The sequence below is a fragment of the Bombina bombina genome, chromosome 8 (assembly GCF_027579735.1).
Source record: "Bombina bombina isolate aBomBom1 chromosome 8, aBomBom1.pri, whole genome shotgun sequence".
In the NCBI taxonomy this organism is placed as follows: domain Eukaryota; kingdom Metazoa; phylum Chordata; class Amphibia; order Anura; family Bombinatoridae; genus Bombina; species Bombina bombina.
This window is the reverse complement of record NC_069506.1, coordinates 153,813,995-153,834,021: the sequence shown is the minus strand read 5'-3', so window position 1 is coordinate 153,834,021 and position 20,027 is coordinate 153,813,995. Positions and strand designations below refer to the sequence as shown.

The 20,027-nt window shown below is 39.5% G+C and overlaps 1 protein-coding gene across 1 annotated transcript in view; it reads right to left on the bottom strand.

Annotated features, from left to right (window-relative positions):
* Positions 1–20,027, bottom strand: part of LOC128638599 (sulfotransferase 2B1) — an 89,391-nt gene that overhangs the window by 30,650 nt on the left and 38,714 nt on the right. Inside the window, exon 5 of the mRNA XM_053690653.1 lies at positions 11,555–11,649. Coding sequence (XP_053546628.1) covers positions 11,555–11,649 — 95 coding nt within the window. The remainder of the gene's footprint in view (positions 1–11,554; positions 11,650–20,027) is intronic.

The following is a 20,027-nucleotide window of genomic DNA, read 5'->3' as shown; positions in this document are numbered from 1 at the left end:
ACTACTCCTCTCCTCTCAACACATCTACCCCCTCTTCTCCCCCCCCCCTTTTTTTTTTCTCCCCTCCCATCATGCAGCCGCACGGGGCACACACCCTCTCATTTCTGACCATAAACACTAAAGGACTGAACATACCTGAAAAACGATCACATCTGATCAGAGACACTATTAGAACACATTGTGACGTCATTTTCATGCAGGAGAAACACTTCTGTAAGGGTAGAGAACCGACTTGGACAAATCCAAAATTCCCAAACTCATACTTCGCCTTGGGTCCGACAAAAAGAAACGGGGTAGGAATTATGATTAAACACTATGCCCCTTTCTCACTCATTCACATAGAACGAGACCCAGATGGACGGTTCTTGATTATTGTTGGCCTGTTATTTAACAGATTGGTCACCTTAGTGAACGCTTACTTTCCTAACCACGGACAAAACAAATTCATGTCTAGGCTTACTAACAAAATTTTAGACTTACGTAAAGGGGCATTGATACTTGGAGGTGATTTCAATCTTCCTCTACACCCAGTTTTAGACACGTCCAGAATGACAGCCTCTATTTCCAAAAAAGTTATTAGGCAGTGCAACTCCAGACTGGAAGAACTCGCGGTTCATGATACGTGGCGCACTCTATATCCTACCAGACGTGACTTCACCTTTTACTCCCACCCACACAACGTGTATACAAGACTTGACTATTTCTTCACGGACCAATCTACACTTGCGGGGGTCACAAGCTCCCAAATCCTCCCCATGACGTGGTCTGACCACTCGCCTGTTCTATGCAAATTAAACTGGCCTTCTATACCAGACAGACCATACATATGGAGATTTGATGACTTTCTACTGAACAATGCACCGATTAAATTGCAGATAGAGACAAGGCTATTAGAATACTTTCAACTTAATAACACGGGGGAGGTGCCAGGCCCAACAGTGTGGGAAGCACATAAAAGTGTACTGAGGGGTGAGCTGATTAAGCAAAAAGCTCTACACTCCAAACAGCTTAAAATCAGTTACACCACCCTTCTCATGAAAATCAGAGATTTAGAGATTAAACATAAAAAGATGCCCACAGATAGAGCAACTAATAATGCCCTCCAACAAGCTAGAAAGGAGATTCAAGACATCCATTCCATTGACCACCAAAAAAAAAGCACTACAACTGCAACAAACATACTTTGAATTTGGTGACAAACCCAGTAGGCTCTTGGCGCGTGCACTAAAAAGAAGACAATCTGGGGCGGAGTTAACCGCCAAAGCAACAGGACGCATTGCTCAGGAGCTCCTGACTTCAACCTCATAAAATGTGATTTATCCCTGATAAAACTATTCTATTCAGCTTGTATCTAAAGGGTAGTGATACAGAGAGAAGCCGGAGATGTGTGGATAAAGAATCGGTGGTTGTGTGCCTCATGCTGAGCTGAAAACTTGTAGCGGGGCTCCCTATCACATGCTGAAGCGCCATTTTGGAAGTGGATGTACTGCTGCCCGTAATGGAGACCCAAGTGCTGTATACTGGCATCAGAGATTTGTTGGAGGAGTATGGGAGGAGGATGTGTGAGAGACTGGATGCCCTTACTGTTAAAATCCAAGCAGCGCGAACACGCAGCGATACCGCTGCTGAGGAACAAAGAGCAGCACCGGAGTCACAGTGTGACGCAGCACCTATGGATCCCCAGCCGTGCTCCCCATCATTGGTGTTTGAGAGTGCGGGCCCCAAGCTGGAGCTCCAATTTCCCCCTGTCACCGCAAATTGATCGCGCATATGGGGTGACACACAGTATGGCCACTTGTACATGGGGGTAGGCTCTGTGGTGCACTGCAGTGTCCACACATTGTCACGAACGTTTCTCTCTGGCATCAGCTCGGCGGACTTTCCACATCAAGTCTGCTGGGAACACTACCAAAGTTTCCAGATGCACCGGATGGGCATTGGGTAAAGTGACCGCATGAACTGAGGTGATTTTGGAGGTACAATACCCACCATGACTGCCACGCATCCTGAGGACTCCCTCTGTTACATCCCTCACAGCACACAAATCCAATGAAGTACCCTTCCCTTGCTCCTGTATACATATACATAAATGACAATAATGTGTATGGTGATGTAATGGTATATGGTTTTAGGATGATTGTCTCAGTTTATGCTTCTTTACAATGTGTCCCTGGGTTTTGTCAGTACTCTCCCAGCAGTACAAGTCTTTAAGTATTCATATTAAATGTGTGTGCCCCTTGGGAGGGATGGGTATGACCATGTATTTAGTATCTTTAACATGATGTATGGTTTTTTTATTCTCTATCGTGTTTTCACTAAAATTTTGGAATACAGGATGAAGCACACATATGAGGAGCAGTGTAAATGCATCTCTCTGGCTAAAGTGTGGATCAGCGCTGTGTAGCACTAGTTGAGAGTATGCTCTTTTCCATGCTTGACTTTGGCAATTTCTAAGTGTATGGTGACCCATTCATATCCTGCTGTGAGTTCATTTAGCCAATCAGATTGTATTGATAGATATTATTAAATAATGGGCCCAGATAGGAATTGCTATGGTTTACCTGGATCCATATAGTATAACATCTCCTCGGATTGTTAAAGTACACCTGCCCTGCACTGCTACTGTTTTAGCTTTATCTCCCTATTGGTCATTGCCCTCACTAGAATACCCTATATTAGTTATTTAGTTAACATTGTCACTTACTTTAGAATTCTGATGGCCCCCTTTTGCCCACATAGGTTGTGTTGAGGAGTGCTCTTTTATCAAATATACTTTGGATTGCATGGCCTATCTGGGGAAGGGGACTCTATCGCCAGCCCTGGATCCGACCCCCCCCCCCCCCTTACTGTGTGGTTAGGGATAAACAGCTTATCCTCCACACTTCCTATTTGACAGAGTTAAGGAGTCTCTGTCCTGTCCGTGGGCCTTTACTTTAGATTGTACCTACATATATGTATGAATGGCTCTTCAGGATCTTATTATTCCTAGTTCTATTATGACTATTGTTTTATGTTCTAAAACCTCCAAACTGTTCATTCTTGTAACTTTTGTATACATATCAGTTCTTGTACCCATTTAATGTGTGTGATTGATCCCTTGTCAATATATATAGAAGCTAGAGGATCTAATGTTACTAACATAAGTGTTTCCTGAGTTCGTCATAGAACGAGATTTTGTTGGGGCGATTGCTGCTCAACAAAGAAAGAATAATGCTGCTACGTTTGCATGTTTATTCTCTCACAAATACAGTTTGTTAATTGTCTAGACTGAAACTGATGTTATCCATGCCCATTTTGGACTAACTTGTAATTTTTGTTGCTTTTCTTTCACTCATATCACTATGGTATATTATGTGTTGTCTAATATCTCTTGAAGATGCTTTTAGCCTGAATATGCAGTTCTCTTACCTCACCAACTGATATCACTGTGAGCAATTTTGATTCTAAGAATTCTGGTCTTCTACTGAGTACCAGTTACCAGATCCCATAAGTGGATCTACTTTACATTGTTGACGTTTGAATGTACTGTTATTTAACAAAACAAATGAGGCATCACTAAGGTCAATACCTTGTTCCCATTACTGTTCAGTGTTTAAATGTTTGTACTAAGGAATTAATGCCATGTACTACTGCCTGAGATATTGTCCTTCTTATTGTGATTGTAACGCTTATTTCTCCTATTGCCTCAATAAAAAATAAAATAAAAAAAAAAAAAACAATCTAAATCCCATATACACTCAATTTTCAACCAACATAACCAAACCTGCACAGATAGGCCATCAATCGCTGCAGCACTTAGATCCTATTATCAAAAGTTATATAATTTAAAAAACGAGGGGACGCCAACTCAGGCGACAGAGAGACCCCCCTCAACCTCATATCGAGGAATATTTAAATTCTCTCACACTTCCGACACTATAAGACAAAGATAGAGAAGCATTAGATACTCCCATCACGGTGCAAGAGGTATCCAAAACTATTGAAGACTTAAGCACTGGTAAAAGTCCTGGTCCTGACGGCTTTAGTGCCAAGTACTACAAACTTTTCAAAGACATTCTATCACCACACCTAGCAACCTTATTCAATGGCATTGGACACACTCAAAACTTCCCCCCAACCATGTTACTAGCTCATGTTACCACTATCCCGAAACCTGGGAAGCCACCTAACCGCCCAGAAAACTTCAGGCCAATATTCCTACTCAATGTGGATCTAAAGATCTACGCAAAGATTCTCGCAACAAGATTAAATGCCTATTTACCCCATTTGGTCTCCCCTGATCAAGCCAACCTCCTAGTAAATTACGCTCGCCACAACACTATTCCCTCTATACTCATTTCGACCGACGCTGAGAAAGCGTTTGACAGGGTCAGTTGGGATTTTCTCAGAGCTGTCCTGTCAAAAATGAATTTTAGCCACTCCTTTATACAAAAAGTTTTTGCCCTCTATTCAAAACCCACCGCCCAAGTAAAAATTAATAATATACTATCTGACCCTTTTGATATCTCAAATGGAACAAGACAGGGTTGCCCACTATCACCCCTATTATTTGCCCTCTCGATCGAAATCCTGGCGCAAAAAATACGTACTAACCAGAACATTTCCGGGATACAAATAGGTGACCAGGACCATAAAGTCTCGCTATACGTGGATGATGTCCTGCTATCCGTTACTAACCCCTTATCCTCCCTCCCGGAAATCTTAAAGGAGTTCGATGATTATGGCAAAGTATCTAGCTTCCATCTGAATCATACGAAATCCGAAACCCTAAATATAAACTTATCCCAAGCAGAGTTGTGCCAAATCCCGAACATATGTAAGTTTAAGATTAAAACCCAAACGCTTAAATACCTGGGGATTAATCTGACCCCGGAGCCATGCAGCCTCTTTGGAGCTAACTACCCCCAATTATTAAAGTCAATTATGGACGACTTATCAGCATGGAAAAATAAGAGGATCTCATGGCTAGGTAGGATAGGTGTTGTCAAAATGAATATCCTTCCCCGAATTTTATACCACTTACAGACTATACCGACCCCATTCCCATCCCATTTCATACGAAAACTACAGGGACAACTAGAAGAATATATCTGGGGAGGCAGGGGACCCCGCATTTCTAGACACACCCTATACTTAGCTAAGGAAAATGGAGGCCTGGGTATCCCAAACCTCCTCTTATATAAAAAGGCGATAAATCTTCAAACACAAGTGGAATGGTACACTAATTCGAAAGAAAAGACATGGGTCCAAATAGGACGCACGATCTTGGGAGTACGAAATGCGGGAACATTAGGCTGGATCTCTAGCAAAAACAGGCCGGGCATAGTCACCCACTACCCATTCTTTGGGGAATTTTTCTTACAATGGGACAAAACACTCATCGAACACCCGTACATCTCTACTACTCCATCGCCACTAACCCCATTCATACACAACCCTGATATTACATTTTCAAACACGCATTACACAAACATAAATAGGGCACAACTTGGACCAAACCATGTTCCATAGACTACTCTTAAATGGGAAGCTGAAGACCTTGGAGGAGTTACAACAATCAGGTCTACATATCCCATGGTACTTCCATAGACAAATCCAACACTACCTAAGCACCCATAAAAGCACAGACAATATATCGAGACAACTTACACGGCTGAAGACGCTTTGCTTACTACCATCTTCTCCAAGGCATTTAATCTCATCTATGTACACCCTGTTATCCTCTCGCAGAGAAAACGGTATGCCTTCGTTTGTTAGAAAGTGGAACGACGAGATGGGCGGGGAGCTGACGGAGACAGATTGGGAAAAAATATTTTATAACCATAATAAAGCATCTGTCTCCGCCGGCATCCTCAAATCCAACTATAAATACCTGTCCCGTTGGTACCTCACGCCCGATAGAATTAGAAAATTCTATAGGAAATCAGATGGCAAGTGCTGGAGAGGGTGTGACAAGCCTAGCACGCTACTCCACATCTGGTGGACATGTGATCTAATCCAACCCTTTTGGAGATCAGTACTAGATATGATAGATTCCAAGCTAAATGTCACAATAAATAGAAATCTGAACTTTTTGCTATTTCATGGTCTGCCCAAACTAATAGAAAAACCTAAAAAGCACCTCTTGTATATTATGCTCAATAGTGCTAAAGCTCTCATCCCCAAGTACTGGAAGTCGGCCCAGACCCCCCAGTACTTAGACTGGGAAAACCGAGTTGACAGATATCTGACCCTGGAGAGATACCGATACATGAGGGATGAGAAAATTGAAATACATGAATACATGAAGGAACTCTGGAAACCCCTGATCAGATAAAACTATATTTTTAAGGGTGTGAACTCCCGAATGCGGTTAGTACCCCCCCTTCCCCCTCTTTTTTTTTTTTTCTCTTCCTCCCCCCCTCCTTCTCTTTTGCTTACCTACTTTTCTATTCTAAATCTAGCTGACATGCACTGAAAGCCTTGGTGCATGTCAGAATTAAGCTTTACAGGTGCACACAAAAGCACCTGAGCTGAGTTGATTAGTATTACTATGGTTTTGAAATGTACATTGGTGCTTCTGGAATGTATTATATTCTTGCCTTTTTATGTCACAGATGATAGGATTCAGCAGAGTTTCAAACTATTCTAATCTGTGAATATTGTTATTTCCTACAGAAAAAAAATAAATACTGCTTTAGCATAAAACATATATCCGAAAATCCTCTTTAAAGAGACAGGACATTCAAAATAAAGCTTTCATGATTCAAATAGTTTGATTATTCAAATAGCGCATTTAATTCCAGTTAACCTCTTTTTTCAAATGTGCTTTGTTCTCTATAGGGATCCTTAGTTAAAGGGATAGAAAGGTCAAAACTAAAATGTGCATGAGTTTATTCCAAAGTATAATGGAAGCATTTTTACAATATTCCTGTACTTCCATTGGCAAAAATGCTTCTAATAAAAGTTAATACTGTTTTTCTGTGGCTCATGCACATATCCTGTGAGGGCAGTGCACCAGTATTCAAGTTCGGAGAGCTGAAGATGGTGTTTATTGCTTCTTTGAAGATATATTTTTTGTGTTATACAAGCCACCACTGACTCTCTGAGAAGGTGCACAGCCCCCACAGCATATTTATGTATGCCACAGAAAAACAGTAATAGCTTTTATTAGGAAGCATTTTTTCCAATGGAACAATTATTCTATTTGACATTGAAATGCACCCATGCACATTTCAGTTTTGACCTTCCTATCCCTTTAAATAACATACCTAGATAGGCTCAGAAGCATGCAGGTGTCTTTAGCACTATATGGGAGCAGTGTTTGCAACTAATAGCACTAAAAAACTGCTTGCATATAGCACAAAAAACCTGTGCACCAGGGGCAAGTTTACATATGTAGAAAAAACTGGACCTTGGACAGAATAAGTGAAAAATTCTTCTACAATTTATTTTCAAAATAAAAACAGAAGTACTTAAGTGCAGCAGATTGAGGAACTACAAACACAAAAGCTAACTTGCGCAAGTTACAGAAACAATAGGATTGTCTACAGTTTGGTGCTGTAATCAGAGCACTTCTACAAAGACCAGTGACAAGGTAACACAAAGAAAATTACCTACCGGAACCCCTTGTCTGAGAGTCAAACTGAGGACACATAGGAACCGCTGGGAAGCCGTGAGTAGTAACAGCTCACAAGAGAGGGTAAGAAAATCACCCCTAAACACTGTTTGGAACATTCCTTTTCTACAAATTAAGCTCACTGAGGATACAAAGAGGTAACTGTGAAACCATAATATATCACAACATAAACATAAGGATAAAGAACACAGCCCTCAGTAATTTATCTCCAATTACTTACAAATGCTTTGATGAACTTTTTAAATACAAAAAATTATAACCAATATAAGTAAACAGCCATTGTGGGGACACCATTTATAATCAGTTTTGCATTTAAATTGTTTTAACTAATTGTTAGTTTTTGCTAAATATTTGTAATTTTAAAGTTGATGAAATATAGATATAAAATATCGAAAAGAGACAAATATTATTAATTGTGTTGAAATAAAAGAATATATTCTATCTAAAATCTTTGAACAAAGGATACAAAAGAGCAGATAAATCCTTTTATTTGTGTATAAAACAAATGTATATCTGAATTTTAGAAATTTTATGAATTGATCGATATAGTGTTGCAACACTTAGGGATTGTGATTTATTTTATCTTGGTATTATCATGTTTTTATTTTGAAAATAAATTGTAGAAGAATTTTTCACTTATTCTGTCCAAGGTCCAGTTTTTTCTACATATTTAGCTAACGACTTCCATACACACCTTTATCCCTTTTGCAGATTAAGCGCCTAATCTCCATAACTTTTTCACTTTATACACCTTTCTATCTGGGAAGTAGATAGTAGGAGAATAGGGCAAGGGATATTAACTCTTAAGCGCTAGTTTATTTAACCCCCTTTATTTGCAAGTTTACATATGCAGCGTCGCCCGCAAAAGCCGGCGAAGCCGGTTTTTACGCAGTTTTGGTATCACATATACAGCACTGCAAATAAATGCGATGCATATATTTCACCAGTCGCCCGCAATTTTTACTCCCATAAGCTAACATAGAACTGCGTCGCAAATCGGTATCACATATTCAGCGCAAGGACTTACGTGGCAAAAATTGAGAAATGTTACTCCATTTTCACCTCGCCACACATAGGCAGGTGCAGCAAGCCTTGCACTGAAAATGTGAGCACCATAACTCCCTGAAAATAATAACTAACACCTAACGCATGCGCAATATCTATCTACCTGTAAACCCCCACCGCAATAACTAATAAAATATATTAACCCCTAATCCGCCATTAACCCACATCGCAATATGCCTAATAAATGTATTAACCCCTTATCCACCATTCATCCACATTGCGATCTACCAAATAAAACTATTTATTCCCTAATCCGCATTTAACCCACAACACAATAAACCTAATAAATATATTAACCCCTAATCCACCAAAACCCCACAATGCAAATAACTAATTAAATTACTAAGCCCCCTAACCTGACACCCCCTAACCTAACACCCCCTAAATTAACCCCAATTACCTAAATTAAAAATTACAAAGCTACAAACAATTAAAATAAAAAAGTCTAACATTACATAAAATAATAAACCAAATTATCAAAAATAAAAAATGAAACCTAATCCCTATGAAAATAAAAAAGCCCCCCTAAAATAAAAACACCCCCTAATCTAATACTAAACTACCAATAGACCTTAAAAGGGCCTTTTGTAGGGAATTGCCCTAAGTTAAACAGCTCTCTTCCGTAAAAAATACTCAATCACCCCTCTAACAGTAAAACCCCCCACCCAGCAAACCCCCAAAATATAAAAAAACTAACACTAAAAAATCCTAAACTACCCATTGCTCCTAAAGGGGCATTTGTATGGGCATTGCCCTTAAAAGGGCATTGCCCTTAAAAGGGCATTCAACTATTTTAAGAGTGTCCAATAAAAAAAAAAAAGGCCTAAGTCTAACCCCCAAATAGGTACTCACCATTCCTAAAGTCCGGCGGAGAAGGTCCTGTTCCAGGTGGTGAAGTCTTCTTCCAAGCGGCCAACATCTCCTTCCAAGCGGGACCTCTTCCTTCTTCATCCAGGACCAAGCCGGCGCGGAGCGGAGATGAGCACGGAGCAGGACCGGTGACCGTGGAGCCATGGAGCATGGAGGATCCTCTTCGTACGATCGCCGCCGTACACTGAATAGTGAATTCAAGGTACACGTTTAAATATGGCGTCCCTTGCATTCCTATTGGCTCATTTGATACTTCAAAATCAAATCAACCAATAGGATGAGAGCTACTAAAATCCTATTGGCTGTTCAAATCAGCCAATAGGATTTCAGTAGCTCTCATCCTATTGGCTGATTTGAATTTAAAGAATCATATCAGCCAATAGATATTGCAAGGGACGCCATATTTAAACGTGTACCTTGAATAATTCACTATTCAGTGTACGGGGCAATCGTACGAAGAGGATCCTCCACGTTCCATGGCTCCACGCTCGCCAGTCTTGCCCCACGCTCATCTCTGCTCCACTCCAGCTTGGTCTTGGATGAAGAAGGAAGAGGTCCCACTTGGAAGAAGATGTCAGCCGCTTGGAAAAAGACTTCACCGCCTGGAACAGGACCTTCTCCACCAGTCTTCAGGAACGGTGAGTACCTATTTGGGGGGTTCGATTTAGGCTTTTTTTTATTTTGGGGGTTTTTGGGGTTTTTTTTAGATTAGGGATTTATTGGGGACTCTTAAAGGGCAATGCCAATACAAATGCCCCTTTAGGGGCAATGGGTAGTTTAGGATTTTTTAGTGTTAGTTTTTTTTATTTTGTAGGATTTGGTTGGTGGGGGTTTTTACTGTTAGAGGGGGGACTTAGTTTAATTTAGGGCAATGCCCTATAAAAGGCCCTTTTAAGGGCTATTGGTAATTTAGTATTAGATTAGGGGGGGGTTTATTTTGGGGGACCTTTTTTTTTAGGGATTAGGTTTAATTTTTTTTATTTTTGATAATTTGGTTTATTATTTTATGTAATATTAGACTTTTTTTATTTTTTTGTAATCTTAGATTAATTTAATTTTAGTTTTTTTTTTTTTTAAGTAATGTTATCTTTTTTATTTTAATTGTTTGTAATTTAGTAATTTTTAATTTAGGTAATTTGGGTTAATTTAGGGGGTGTTAGGTTAGGGGGCTTAGTTATTAGCTATTTGCATTGTGGGGGTTTGGTGGATTAGGGGTTAATAGTTTTATTAGGATTATTGCGTTGTGTGGGTTTGGTGGATTAGGGGTTAATAGATTTATTAGGTTTGTTGCAATGTGGGTTAATGGCGGATTAGGGGTTAATAGTTTTAATAGGTACTTTGCGATGTGGGTTAATGGCAGATTAGGGGTAAATAGTTTTAATAGGGACTTTGCGATGTAGGTGAATGGCGTATTAGGGGTTAATACATTTATTAGGTAGTTTGTGATGTTGGGGTTGGCGGATTTAGGGGTTAATACTTTTATTAGGTAGTTTGTGATGTTTGGGTTGGCGGATTTAGGGGTTAATACTTTTTTAGGTAAATCACGATGTGTGTGAATAGCGGATTAGGGGTTAATAGTATAATTAGGCATATTGCGTTGCTGGGGGTTGTCGGTTTAGGGGTTAATACTTTTATTATTAGTTCCGATGAGGGTTTGATGGCGGATATAGGGGTTTTACGTGTCGGGTTTATTTTTGGGAGGCGGGTTAGACTTTTACGGGAGATTTGACATTTTTTTTTATTTTCTTAGGCACCGGCAGTTTCTAAAGTGCTGTAAGTCACTGGCGACTCCAGAAATTTGTATTTACGCACATTTCTGGACATCGCTAGTTTATCCGACTTACGGCATTTTTATACCCCGATGTTTGAGGAGAAATTACGGGTGGCGCGGGTTTCAGCAGTTGCGCTGAAGCTTGCGCCGCTTATGTAATCTCGCCCCAGATCGGAATCACAAATGTTTATCTTTGACTTTAATATCCAGTTAAGTATCTCTCTCTTTACCTGCTGGAGCTCTTCATATGTGATAAAGAAAAATCTGCTGTCATCCTTCAATTGCATCCATCCTTTCACATGATCAAACCAAGAGCTGTAGAGAACTAATAAAAAATAGAAGTTTTTTTAACTTCATTCTTTGTGAAGAGATTTATCAAAAAATAAAATGCAATGCGTTTAGGCTATTTGTAACAGCACTTTGTAATAAGCTTTACCAGAAGCATAACTGGAACACAACTTAAATGATCATTAAATACAATAGAACTGCATAATCAATAATTCCATAATGACAATACAATGCAATAACACTTAGGGGTCAATTTATGAAGCAGTGGATGCTGCTTCTGACCCACTCCTCTTCAGAAGTTAAGCAGAAGTTGAGCAGAAGTTAAGAAGCAGCGGTCGTAAGACCGCTGCTCCTTAACTCGTCCGCCACTTCTGAGGCAGCGGACAGCAATCAGCCCGATCGGATATGATCGGGTTGATTCACACCCCCTGCTAGGGGCCTATTGGCCACAAATGTGCAGGGGGTGGCATTGCACAAGCGGCGGACATTAGTAAATCGGCCCCTTACTCTGAACTTCAAACGAGTAGTAGATTTTTTCTCTGACAAATTTCAAAGTGTAAATGAATTAAACTAGAGGGAAACCACTGCTTGTATAAATTAAGACTCTTTGTAACTCCTGTACAATTAAACTCTTATATGTAGTTGTATTAGTTTATTCAGAGTGAGGGTGCTGTGTATTTAAACTCAATTTACAAACTTCAAGGGAAACAGACCCTCTTATTAGAATACACATCTAGCACTCCAGCGTCTACTGAAATAAAAAATATCTTATATGTTTTATATGTGTATATATCCTACAATGGGAGAAGTGGGTACCAAATTTATTTAAAAATAACTTTTATTAATGGGTATATAGGAATAAAAATGGGAAATAATTAAAACCACTCACTATGATATTATCAGTATGAGGTTTTATTGCTGCTGACAGTATACACTGAGATAGATGACTTGACAATATCGTTAGCTTATTAGGGGACATCAAATATTGGACATATAAGTTGTGAAAATAATTATAATTATTTATTGTAACATATAGTTTCAGTTAAAAAGAAAACAGCAGTGACTAATGTTCTTGAGTTCCTGTCATATAGTGGAACTTATTGTGTGTATTGCACTCTGACTAAACCAACTGGTAGTTCCTTATATAAGGATAACAGTGTAAATTATATGTGATTTGATCTTCTTTTAACCATGTTACTCCAACGTAACACCTAGTGAACCGATCACTCTCTGGGGCCTATCTATAAAGCTGTCAACCGCAAATACGCCGGAATTCCACATCGTAATTGTTGCGAGATTGATCCGACCTAGTTATCAAAGCCTTAAGACCAGCAAAAGTTGAAATTTGTGACGTAACATTCGATCCCGTGATCTCAATCCGAAGCAGATCGATACTTACGTCATTACAGATGTTCCGAATACATATTCGACTCTATCTGTCACTTTTTCACAGTTATCAAACTTTTAACAGGTACGTGAGTCTTTTCCGACCCAGCGTACCTGGATTTCAATCCGCCACCCTGGAGGCCGCGGATGACATAGAAATCAATGGGAGTCTAAAAGCAGCGAAAGCTTATGTTCGATGCTGCAAAACAAAGAAATATAACCCATTGATTTCTATGGTAGAAAACAAGTAACGTTTACACCTAACACCCTAACATAAACCCCAAGTCTAAACACCCCTAATCTGCCGCCCCGACATCGCCGCAATCTTAATAAAGTTATTAACCCCTATACCGCCACTCCCCGACATCGCCGCCACTAAATAAACGTAATAACCCCTAAACTGTCAGCCCTCCACATCACCAAAAACTAAATTAAGCTATTAACCCCTAAACCTAACAACCCCCTAACTTTAAATTAAAATTACAACATCCCTATCTTCATATAAATTAAAACTTACCTGTAGAATTAAAATAAACTATTTTAAACTATTAATTAACCTACCTTAACTATTATACTACAATTAAATTAAAATACCAATTAAATAAACTAAAATACATATTAAAGAAACCTAACCCTACTCAAATTATTTAAATATACTATTAAACCTTATTAAAAGTACTAAATTAAATTAAAAAACAAACACTAAGTTACAAAAAAAAACAACACTAAATTATGGGAAAAAAACAACCAAATTATCAAAACTAAAATAGAATTACACCTAATCTAATAGCCCTATCAAAATAAAAAGCCCCCCAAAATAAAAAAAAAAACCTAGCCTACAATAAACTACCAATGGCCCTTAAAAGTGCCTTTTGTGGGACATTGCCCCAAAGATATCAGCTCTGTTACATTGCAAAAAAATACAAACACCCCCCCAACAGTTAAACCCACCACCCAACCAACCAACCCCCCCAAATAAAAAAACCTATCTAGAATAACCTAAGCTCCCCATTTCCCTGAAAAGGGCATTTGTATGGGCATTGCCCTTAAAAGGACATTTAGCTATTTTACATGCCCAGAACCTAATCTAAAAATAAAACCCACCCAAAAAAACCTTAAAAAAGCCTAACACTAACCCCCAATGATCCACTTACAGTTCTTGAAGTCCCGCTTGAAGGATCCATCCAGCCGGAGATGTCATCATCCAGGCCGCAAGAAGTCTTCATCCAGACGGCATCTTCTATCTTCATCCATCCGGCGTGGAGCGGGTCCATCCTGAAGACATACGGCTTGGAGCATCCTCTTCATACTGTTGCCGCCGTAAACTGGAACTTCAATGCAAGATTTCAATCAGCCAATAGGATTAGAGCTGCTAAATTCCTATTGGCTGTTCCAATCAGCCAATAGGTTTAGAGCTCAATCCTATTGGCTGATTGGAACAGCCAATAGTATTTTAGCAGCTCTAATCCTATTGGCTGATTGAAATCTTTCAACCAATAGGAATGCAAAGGACGCCCTCTTGGATGGCGTCACTTGCATTGAAGTTCCAGTTTACGGCGGCGACCATATGAAGAGGATGCTCCGTGCCAGATGTCTTCAGGATGGACCCGCTCCGCACCGGATGGATGAAGATAGAAGATGCCGTCTGGATGAAGGCTTCTTGCCCCCTGGATAATAACTTCTCCGGCTGGATGGATCCTTCAAGCGGGACTTCAAGAACTGTAAGTGGATTGTCGGGGATTAGTGTTATGTTTTTAGAAGGTTTTTTGGGTGGGTTTTATTTTTAGATTAGGGTCTGGGCATGTAAAAGAGCTAAATGCCCTTTTAAGGGCAATGCCCATACAAATGCCCTTTTCAGAGCAATGGGGAGCTTAGGTTATTTTAGGTTGGTCGGTTGGGTGGTGGGTTTAACTGTTGGGGGGGTGTTTGTATTTTTTTGCAATGTAAAAGAGCTGATATCTTTGGGGCAATGCCCCACAAAAGGCCCTTTTAAGGGCCATTGGTAGTTTATTGTAGGCTAGGTTTTTTTTATTTTGATAGGGCTATTAGATTAGGTGTAATTCTTTTTTATTTTTGATAATTTGGGGGGGTTTTACTCGTAATTTAGTGTATGTTTTTGTAACTTAGTGTTTGTTTTTTTTCTGTAATTTAGTACTTTTAATAAGGTTTAATAGTATATTTAAATAATTACTCAAGGGTTAGGTTTCTTTCATATGACATTTAGTTTATTTCATTGGTATTTTAATTTAATTGTAGTATAATAGTTAGGGTAGGTTAATTAATAGTTTAAAATAGTATATTTTAATTCTACAGGTAAGTTTTAATTTATATGAAGATAGGGATGTAATTTTAATTTAAAGTTAGGGGGTTGTTAGGTTTAGGGGTTAATAGCTTAATTTAGTTTTTGGCGATGTGGGGGGCTGACGGTTTAGGGGTTAATAGGTTTAGTTAATGTTAGTGATGTGGAAGGCCAGAGGTTTAGGGGTAAATACGTTTATTTATTTTTGTCGGTGTCGGGGACTGGAGGGATAGGGGTTAATAACTATATTTAGGTTGCGGCAATGTCGAGGAGCGGCAGGATAGGGGTTAATAACTTTATTTAGGTTGCGGCGATGTCGGGAAGCGGCGGGATAGGGGTTAATAACTTTATTTAGATTGCGGCGATGTCGGGGAGCGGCTGGATAGGGGTTAAACATTTTAGTATAGTGGCGTCGTTTAGTGACAGGGTATAAATAAAGTTGGGAAAAACACGAATAGCAGCATCATCGATGTCTGTTAGTTAACAACAGTCCGATGCTCATCGCCATCGACTTGGTGCACGTGTTTTTGACAGCTTTGTTTATAAATATGGAGATCGTATTCAGATCCGCGGCCGAGATGTTTGGCAATGTTAGGTGAGCGTATTGATGCCGGCGAATGCTTTATAGTTGACGCTTTAATACATATCCCCCTCTGTCTCTGTCATATGACTGAATGTTGCTGATCGTCTGGAAATTGAGGATATACTTGTGGCTATTGTGTCAAAGAATAGTTAAATAACTAGTTAATATCTTGTAACAATTATTGCTATTGTATATGCACATTGGTTATATATTGATATCACTAGCATGAAAATTTTGATAAATCAATTTGCCACGTTTAAATAATCTACCCAATCATTAGAGTAAACATTTCATATGGTAATTTCAAAGTATGTTGTATTGACCAATATTGTCACAATACTAGCTAGATTTTCGCTTGGTATAAACCAGCACTATTCAGACATTTTTTGTGTAGCACACAGTGATTAAATCACACTTTGGGGCCGATTTATTATGCCCTGAATGCTGCTATATGCAGCTGTTTCCGTGCAAGCCTTCAGGCTCGCAGAAAACATACGTTAAGAAGCAGCGGTCTTAAGACCGCTGCTCCTTAACTCATCCGCCACCTCTGAGGCGGCGGATAGCAATCTTAAGACCGCTGCTCCTTAACTCATCCGCCACCTCTGAGGCGGCAGATAGCAATCCGCCTGATCGGATACGATCGGGTAGATTGGCACACCCTGCTAGTGGCCGCGAATCTGCAGGGTGCGGCATTGCACAAGCATTTCACAAGGAATGCTTGTGCAATGATAAATGTCAACAGCGTATCCTGTCGGCATTTATTGATGTCTGGCGGACATGATCGCTTCAGCGGAACATGTCCGCCAGACACATGATAAGTAAATCGGACCCATTGTCTACAGTGGGTATTGGAAGGAATCACCCCCTTGAAAATAATCACATTTTGTTGCTTTGCAGCTTGAAATAAAGACAGACAATTTTTTTTGTTCAGCTTCAGCGGATCATGTCCGCCAGACACATGATAAATCGGACCCATTGTCTACAATGGGTATTGGAAAGAATCACCCCCTTGAAAATAATCACATTTTTTTGCTTTGCAGCTTGAAATAAAGACAGACAATTTTTTTTGTTTATCCAGTTGAAAGATATAACACTAACATGTCAGGCAAAAATAAAGACAATTCAAAAACAGAATCACTGAGTTGCAAAAAGGATCACCCCTTCCTAAAATGACTTGGTTGGAAATTGATTAGCTCAGCAGGAAAGGTGCTTTCCTGGAACATCTCAGTCCCTGGTAGTGCAACTGAAGCAAACAATCAACTATGGGTGGCAAGGCACTGTCAAAAGATCTCTGGGATAATGTTGTGGACAGGTACAAGTCAGGAGATGGATACAAGAAAATATCAATGGCACACGATCGGGTTGATTGACACCCCCTGCTAGTGGCAGATTGGCCGCGAATGTGCAGGGGCGGCATTGCACAAGCATTTCACAAGAAATGCTTGTGCAATGATAAATGCAGACAGCATATGCTGTCGGCATTTATCAATGTGCGGCGGACATTGTTAAATCGGCCCCATAGGGTTAGATTAAAAGTAGAGTGCTAATTTATTGTGCACCCGTAAACGGGCAAATTCACCAGTTTGTGGGCGCCCGATAAATAACCAGCCATTACAAGTGGCTGTTTAATGCTACTGCAAGCTTGCGGTAGCAATTAGCACTCCGAAAATTAACCAGAGATCAGATCTCTAATTTTAAAAATGTTCACCAAATCCCCCCAAAATAAAATGTAGAGTTGTTTTTTAAAATAGAAAAAATGCAGCATTTTTATTTTTTTCAAATAATAACGGCACAAAGCAGTTTTAATGGCTTAAAGTGAAAGTGTGTAGGGGGTTAGAAAAAAAAACTAAAAAGTGCCTTTACATTGCGGTCTATGGGGACTGTGCTTATATACATATATATTTATGTGTTAATATGTGTAGATACACATATAAACACATAAATATATATGTATATATTCATATATATTTAAAATTTGCTGCCCATTGCTGCGCGACTTACACCTTCGCTGCGCTCGGTTCTCTGCCGTGTCTCATTGGAGCCTATAAACAACTTTGTAGAGAACAAAATATTATATTTATGAAATTGTTTTAGAGTTCATCTTGGATTTCCATGACACATGTGATGATGTTACTTCTACTATTAGTCTTTGTCTGCACCTCTTGGGTGGGAGTAATGAGAGGGGATATAATAAAAAAGTAAAGATGACTCCCACGCATTCTCCACAACCAAAATCCTAATGACATCATAAAATGATTGTCTTATCTGGATTGGCTAAGACATTTGCACACAAAAGAAGTTTCCTACTAAAAATGGGAAATGAGGAAGTAATTAAATGCTAATCTGTGAAATAAAGATCTCCTGGAATCAATGAAAAAAATCTGAAAGTGATTATATGTGCACTAATCTCATATGACATATGACAACAGATATTAGATTTAATTTAATTTATTCTAGTTACTAGCGTGCACATTTCACTTTAGTGGGTTATTGACAAATCATTAATTTATACTTACACAAACCTTAGCAATGCTTCAGGTCTGATCTTCTCCTTTCATCAAGCTAAGAACATCTGATGTTTATTTCCTTTAAAGTGATGGTAAAGTTTCCAATTCATATAATCAGATCCAGAATGTAAACAATATTTTAGATAGACTTTAATTCATCCATTTTAATGAAGATACGATATAGCTTACTTTATAATATAGAGATGAAATTCTAACACAATATCATTTGTATGCCGACGACACCCAAATCTACTTCTCTGCACCAGACCTATCTCCTTCCTTGCTAACCCATGTCACTAACTGTCACATCTCTTCCTGGATGTCCTCTCACTACCTCAAGCTAAATCTCTCCAAAACTGAGCTCCTCATTTTCCCCCTTCTTCAAAAATCTCCACCCCCAATCTCTCTATAACTGTTGACAACTCCATCATTACCCCTACCCCGCATGCCCGATGTCTCGGGGTCACATTTGACTCAGATCTTTCTTTCACTCCTCACATTCAGTCCTTGGCTAAAGCCTGCCGCTTCCACCTTAAAAATATCTCTAAAATTAGACACTTCCTTACACAAGACACAACTAAGATTTTAATCCACTGTCTCATTCTTTCCCGCCTCGAGTACTGCAACTCTGTCCTCTCTGGTCTCCCCACCTGCCGCCTAGCTCCTTTACAATCCATAATGAATGCCTCTGCCAGACTCATCTTCCTTACACGTCGCTCTTCCTCTGCTGCTCCTCTCTGCCAATCCCTTCACTGGCTTCCTCTTGCCTCTAGGATCAAACACAAAATTCTCACTCTGACATACAAAGCCCTCAACTGCACTGCTCCCCCATATATCTCAGACCTTGTCTCCAGATACTCTCCCTCCCGTCCCCTTCGCTCTGCTCATGGCCTCCTACTCTGCTCCTCTCTGGGTACCTCATCGCACTAATGTTTACAGGACTTCTCCAGACTGGCTCTAATCTTGTGGAAATCTCTGCCTCGCCCCACAAAACTCTGCCCTAGTTTTGAAAGCTTCAAGCGCTCCCTAAAGACTCTACTGTAAAGGGATGCATACAACCTATGCTAACCTTACTTTATACCAGTTCCACTCCTCCATTGCTATCCCCTGAACCCCCTTAGCATGTAAGCCTAAGAGCCCAGCTGTTTGTAGATCACCTTCTTAAGAGTGGATTACAACAGTGCAACTCTTGGCAGGGCCCTCTACCCACTTTATCCCTATAATTGTTTTGTTGCACTCCCCCCTTTGTTTATAGAGCTGCGGAATTTACAAATAACCGATAATAATAATAATAACACCCATGCTCCGGCTATCCACTTCAAAAGTATTGTTTTTTATTATTCAGCTAACAGTTTAAACTATTCTCCAATTGGCGCTTTAGCCATATGGCACTTACACAATTGTTTTTGTGGCTAGAGCACCAACTATAGAACAGTTCAGTGTCAGCTCACAATTTTTTTTTACTTTTGACATGGGCCAAAACAATTTCTCAGATTTAAAGGGATACTAAACCCAATTTTTTTTTTCTTTCATGATTCTGATAGAGAGTGCAATTTTACACAACTTTCTAATTTACTCCTATTTTCAATTGTTCTTTATTCTCTTGGTATCTTTATTTGAAAAATCCGGAATGAAAGCTT